This window comes from Aegilops tauschii, chromosome 5, assembly GCF_002575655.3.
Source record: "Aegilops tauschii subsp. strangulata cultivar AL8/78 chromosome 5, Aet v6.0, whole genome shotgun sequence".
NCBI lineage: Eukaryota > Viridiplantae > Streptophyta > Magnoliopsida > Poales > Poaceae > Aegilops > Aegilops tauschii.
Window position 1 is genome coordinate 263,360,590 of NC_053039.3, and position 6,805 is coordinate 263,367,394.

The 6,805-nt window shown below is 42.3% G+C and overlaps 1 protein-coding gene across 1 annotated transcript; it reads right to left on the reverse strand.

The window, feature by feature from the left end:
* Positions 1-1,237: 1,237 nt before the first annotated feature.
* On the reverse strand, positions 1,238-5,090 carry LOC109765008 (jasmonate-induced oxygenase 4). The gene is made up of 3 exons (XM_020323805.4): positions 3,099-5,090; positions 2,599-2,932; positions 1,238-1,688 (listed from the first exon to the last, which is right to left on the reverse strand). Exons 1-3 carry the CDS (start codon positions 3,593-3,595, stop codon positions 1,419-1,421), a joined length of 1,101 nt encoding a protein of 366 aa, XP_020179394.1. The 5' UTR covers positions 3,596-5,090; the 3' UTR covers positions 1,238-1,418.
* Positions 5,091-6,805: the final 1,715 nt, after the last annotated feature.

The window sequence follows — 6,805 nt, forward strand, 5'->3', positions numbered from 1 at the left end:
GTATTAAAATTGTTTAGCACGTATTACAAAAATACTCAATGTGTGTTAATAATTCTTCAGCGTATATATTTGTTTTCATGTTTTTCAACTTTTGTTCCTGCTTTAAAGGTTCTATTTGCATTTTGAAATTTGTTCACATTTTCAAACATTATTCGTATTTTTTAAGAAAAATTGTGCACTGTTTTTCCAAGAAAGGTTGAAAATTTTGAAAAGAAAAACAGATCTGCCACTGTAGCTAGTACTTAAGCTTTAGCACTGCGTTTAGCAGGCCAGAGTTGCCAGCTCGAGTGGCTATCAACCGTTCTTTGTAAACTGACGTTCCGAGTTTTTTTTTCATTAAGATTTACATCGCCGCCTGCAAATGGGCCGGCCTGTTTGCGCCCCTTCCTCAAAAAAAAAAGTTTGTGCCACCTTCAGCGAAAGGTCTACTATTGGACGCACACAGGCGTCCCATAGGAGCTCTCCACATGACCCATTGGCCTCAAATTTTTGGGTCGGGTCAGCGATCCATGTCAGTCTCCATCCGAACACGTTTAATGCCTGAGTATCTCGGCAAAAAGTGACTCCGAACATAATTGGTTTGATGCCAACAATTGGCATTGCCAATATTTGGCAAGCCAACATTTGGCAAAATTAAAATTTGCCAAATATTGGCAACTTTTTGTGAGGTTGAGAAGAAAAATTGGTAGCCAACCAATCACTAGCCAACATTTGGTAGTTGCCAAATATTGGCATGCCAACTTTTGGCATCAAACCAATCATGCTCTCCATCTCTACAGGCCAAAGCTTTCAGCCACAAGGGATCTGGTACAGAGTCATACCTCTTAGATCCACCAAAAATAAAATTGCATCCACCATCACAGATAAAGAAGGTTATTTTGGTCAAAAGCAGCACCAACGTTACGGAGCAAATGTTCGCTGCGGTGAGATGCTCCAGAGCCACAGTACCACGCATGGCATCTGTGGGCATCCGGTTTTCAGAAAAAAAGCATGGCAGTTTTTTTATTTTAGTGCAATTTTCGTCAATAACTGCCATCTTTTGGATCTGGATCCTGTGGCTCTGGAGCATCTCACCCGGCCCAGAGAATGTCAGCCTGTTAACATGACCGAAATTTTAAGATCCCAGAGGAAACCAGAGGAGCGGCCAACGAGTTTTGCCTGATCGCCTTTGATTCAACGATGACGTCACTCGCGGTCTCACCAGATCCAGTGATCATTGCACACACATGACTGAGCATTTGTATAAAATGGAAGGCACACTGATTAAGATACAATAGCAAGGATTCAAATTGTACAAACAAATTACATGCATGATGCCCATACTGTATCTCTCAACCACTGGCAACCTATAACAGATTCAAATGCTGTCCATGCTGATACATTTATCCATGCTGACTGAGAAGGGATGGTATGGTGGATCAAGCTGCAGGCCCTGGCTGCATGGCGCTGCTGATGGACTGCACCTGCGTCTTGCCGCTGGGGCCCTTGGTGCGTATGTACTTGCGGTAGTCGCTGAAGGTGACGGCCTCCTGGTACAGCGCCGGCGACCCCGGGCCGACGAGCTCGCTCGCCGGCGCAACGGGGAGGTTGCCTCGAGGGTTGCAGAAGAAGGCGATGGTGAAGCGCTCCTTGTCCGAGTTGACCAGCGCACGGTGCTCCACGCTCCTGTAACGCCCGTTGCTCAGGATCTGGAAAATCACACCAAGATATTTTAGAAGCTTCAGAATCAAGCAAAGCAGTTTTCGTAGGAGGCTCTGCTGTCTCTTTCATTCAACTTCTCTTTGCATGCATGCACCAATGTCATCAGCTTTCTCACGTATCTGGACTGCATGGCATGCTACTGTGTGTGTAACTGTCATCTTCTGGTACGTGTATATGCAGATCATGCATGCCAACAAACTACTAAAGTCAGTGCAGCTGGCAAGGGCAAGATCTAGCAGCATACTAGTATATTGATCAATGAAGCAGTTCGGTAGTTCAGTATATGTACATGTCGAAACTTCAGAAAATGTACAAGCTAGCTGGATCTACCTAGAGGGTTTTAAACGTGTTGCCTTTCCTTTTTTTTTTAGCTCCCCCCGTCTATCATCGCCCCAGCAAGATCAAAGGATGCCATAAATTGCTTTGACGATGAGAGTTAGGCGCATAACAACATGTAAAAGCTGCTACCCATAATTCACTATGATGCTTAAATAGGCACGCATCCAATGTATGTATGCTGGTCAACTTGAATTAAAATCAAATATTTTGATTCGTTGTACTAAATCAGCGACAATTAATATGGATAGGAGAGAGTATCATAATTCATACAAAAAAAAAAAGATCTTATTAACTACATGCATAGGGGTTCGCTCCATACTATCCGAATTCTGTATTGTATTTAATCTCTTGCAAAGAAGCCAAGAATATATGGTATACTCTTGACTTCCTTATAGATGCAAACAAATTAACATTAATTTCATACGTTAGCTTCATCAGCACAAATATATAGTGATTGGGTGTAATGAGAACGTTACTACTTTAGACAAGATAATCCAAGATACAATGATACATATACATCAGATTGACAGAAAAAGGTAAGTAGGCCACAGCGATCACCTGAATCTGATCACCAACGTTTACAAGGAAGGAACCTGGGACTGGTTGCACGGTGACCCATGCATCTCCCTTGCGTACCTGTGTCCCCTCGACGTTATCATCAGTGAGGAGCAAAGTGATACCACCAGGGTCAGAGTGAGATGAGAGACCAAGGGTGAGCTCAGGCTGTGGGCATCTTGGATAGTAGTTCACACGCATGGTAGCCGAGATGCCATCACTGCCACCAAAAGCATTATGGAGGTAGTCCTCCTCCAGCCCTAAGCTACTGGACATAGCCTTGAGCAAGACTTGACAGAGACTTATTAGTTGGCATGCATACTTCTCAGTGGCTTCCCTGCATAAATACCAAAACAAAATGAAATATGGACAAATAAAATAGGAAACTGTGTAACCAAACATATCAGGAAACTCTAAACTGCAAGAACTTATAAAGAATGAGGATAAATTAAAAGAAAACAAAGAAGCTGCGTTTTCTCGAGAAAAGAAAAATATTTATCTACCTCAGGTCAGTAGGAATCTTTGGCCACTTGTCAAGGTTTCTGATATCACTTGGGAAGAGATTAAGGAAGTAATAGTCACTCCAATCTAAGATTGCCCCTTTCTCAACTCCAAGGCGGCTCCCATACCCCTCATATGTTACCGGTAAGTTGGCATGTGCCTTCTTCTCTTCCATGGGGAGGTCAAAGAACTCCCTCCATGCACTTCTCATCCTCCTCACAGCCTCCGTGTCCACATCATGGTTCACTAACTGGAAGAAACCCCAGTTCTTGCATGCAGAGGCTATTGCTTTTAGCATTTCTTGGTGATGTTCAGGGGTATTAGAGAAGCTAGCAAGATCGATAACTGGGATACTGAGATTAGGGTCATTTGTGACACCACTAGGACGCTCAGATGGAGGCTTGACGTACTGTTGTGGCAAGGAGCTCATACCAGAGTTGGAAAGAGTTTGCACTGGTACAATGGGTTCTGGCCAGTCAAGCAGATTGCTACTTGCCATGGTGGGAGTGCTAGGTCTTGGTTTGGTTATGAGAAGAGGGTGTGCGTGTTTATATAGAGAAAGGATATGTGATGTATGAGATTAAATCGCAATGCATTTAGTGCAATTCATGGTGGGATTGGACGGATATATATGTACAGATTGGACAAGATTATGCTCATTAAGAGATATGCCTCATTTATCGTCTGAATATTGATAAAATCTTTTGGATATATACATATAATTAAAATCTTGGATACAGTTTCGTATGCCATTAATGGAAGGAAGATACAATCTTTTGGACACAATTTCATATGCCATTAATGGAAGATACAATCTTTTGGATACAGTTTCATATGCCATCAATGGAAGATACAATCTTATGGAGTGAGCTAATTAATAATAACATTCACTTGCTTCTTGTTCGTGCAAGTAATCAACATATGATACATAAGCACACATATAATATATTTCCTTTCGAAACGCTAATGTAAAAGTGGAGAGAATACGATATTATTTCAGTAATTTAACTAGGAGTATGGTATATCAATACATAAACTTCAAAAGGTATTAGAGTGCCTTTTGTTTTGTTCAGTTGAACTGTCAAATTTTTGCTCCGTAGACATGATTTAATAGATATTATACTGTTAACTTATAAACTTTCTGAACACGGATGAATTAATCGACGTCATTGTTACTATTTTTAATGAGAGCTGGCCACACAAAATTTACTGAGGCAATAGTAATTGTATTTGCAATCCTAAGTGAACTTCATTTTCGTGATTGACCCTTGAAGAAACAAACTAGAAAAAAGGATGCAGTATTTCTTTGTTTTGATATCACTATAGACATGTGATCAATTGACCATTTCAGATAATGCTTGCACATAGTCAAAATCAAAGAACAACACATATCAATTGATAGGGACAGAATTGGTTGCAAATAGTAGGAGAGAAATTGCATTTTGAAATTAAACTTGCTGAGCCTTAGAGGTTTTAGTTATCCCAGTGGAGCAGTATATATTGCTGACTAGGAGGAATAATTTTTCTAAACTAGAAATGCATATTCTATTTGATGGCATGCATGTTGACATATTTTTGCAGATCATGTATGCACTCTGACTTCTGAGCATGTTTTGATGCATGTTCTATTTCATAGTGAAATAATAACAGCACACAGTTGATTTACTTGTATGTTCTAGTAAATTAAGGTTATAGTATTTCTTTCAGAACAAGGAGATGTTCCCCAGAAAACCCGGCAAAACATGGGCAGTTACTTGGTTCCCCCAGGTCCATGGGAGGATTGGATAAGGCAATTAAGAAAACAATACACACGTGCTGAAATGAAAGTCAAAAAAATCAGCAAATGATATGGTTATGCATAACATCATGTCATCAATATCAAATTAGGTGTACACACACTACAATTGATGTATATTTATACATATGAATATATGATAAAGATTGCCCGACATGTACACTCATAGTTACAATTAGCTAGGAAGTTTTGGTTGGCACTATGCATGAATATCTCACTGCTGATGTAAACAAAGCATCCAAGAGCAATCTCACCGTTTCACATGCAGTACGTAGGCACATCTATCAATCGATCAATGAGGTGCTGTCAGAAGGAACTAGTTTGCCAGCAGGAAAGAAATTACGGCTGGGCATTACCTAGTCAAGAAGCACGACAAATTAATGTGTACGTGTGTCAGCTAATACCAGCAAATCAATCAAACACATGTTGCATTGAACATTTATAACGAGATACCTAGAGCCGACAGCGACGCCACACATCCAACAAGCAGTTCTGTGAAGCAAACACTTATCTGCAAGAAAGTGATGCTACATCATGCAGCTTGGCTGACAATAGGTTGGCATTGCTAATATTATTACGATTGCTATCAGTACAATATCGTAACACTTTATGAGGCTTATGCATACTTATGAGAGAAAATAAGAGTAATCATAGATTATCGGTACAAAGAGTCCAGTAAGACATCAGCAGCTAGCTCCCCCTGTTGCATGGCAGAATAGATGGTGCAAATTAAGAAAACAGAATGCACATGTGCTGAAATGAAAGTCAAGCAAATCGTCCAATGATATGGTTCCGGTAGCATCGACATCAAAGGTGTACACTAGTTCAGCAAAGCGACAGCAAAACAAAGGATAAAACAGATCTGGAGCAGTATCAAAATTGCCAAACATGCCTAGTCAGAATATACGAAGAACCGTGCGCCATTATTCTTGATCTAAAACAAAGATATGGGGGCTACCTCATCAACCACCACACCGGTGAGGTTGGGGGCGATGGTGAATCTCGGAGATCAGTGGCTGGCCAGGGCGACAGCAAAGCTAGGATGAGAGCGACCTTGATCAACCAGTCAATTACCACATGTTAATATGGAGTAGAATAATGCTGTGTGCGGCACATCAGCCAGACCAGCAAATCAATGGAGCACATGTTGTAATTTTAGTCAAGTCGTCGCACGCATTAGCAACAGCAACCGCAGGCTTTGGCTCCTTCTAGTAACATTTGAGCTGGCACGGAGCAGCAAGAAAGCAGGGAGCATTCAGAAGCAAACACTGACTAACCAACGCCCCAATGTGCGATTCAGAAAGAAGGAACACGGAACACATGTGGACTGCCGCGGCCGTCGATCCACCTTCGCCGGCGGCCGACGGCCGCCCGCCCACATGTGGTCATCTCCGCGTAGCCTCCGTCTCCTCACCCAAGTACCCAGCACGGCAGCGCCGCGCGGACCTGTTGGCCTCCGCGGCCATTGCCGCCGAGCTCTGTGGCCGTATCGTATAATCAGCCCTATCACGCATACCCAAATCAAAACCCCAGTAAAAGAACGATAAGGGAACGTACATTCTTGCGCGTCCCATCTTTGATTAGGTAGTCGAGAGAGGTGGCGCCGGTCTTGAGCCCGCGCCGGTTCCCCTGCCGCCGCCATGGATGCCCACAGGCGGCGGCGCTGGAGGAGCTGTGGTTTTGGGGCACCCTTATTTCTCGCTTTAAGCGAGCACAGGGGATGCCTCGCGTCGATTTTGGAGCCCAGATGGCCGGCCCAGCCGCGCGGGAGGCAACGGCCTGTTTTTTTTGCTCTTTTTTCTGTTCTCGTTTTTTGTTTTTTTGTACTTTTCTCTATACTTTAAAATATTTTACGTATATATGCAAAAAAAATCTTCAAAAACACATTTAAAAATGTTGAATAAGTATTAAAAA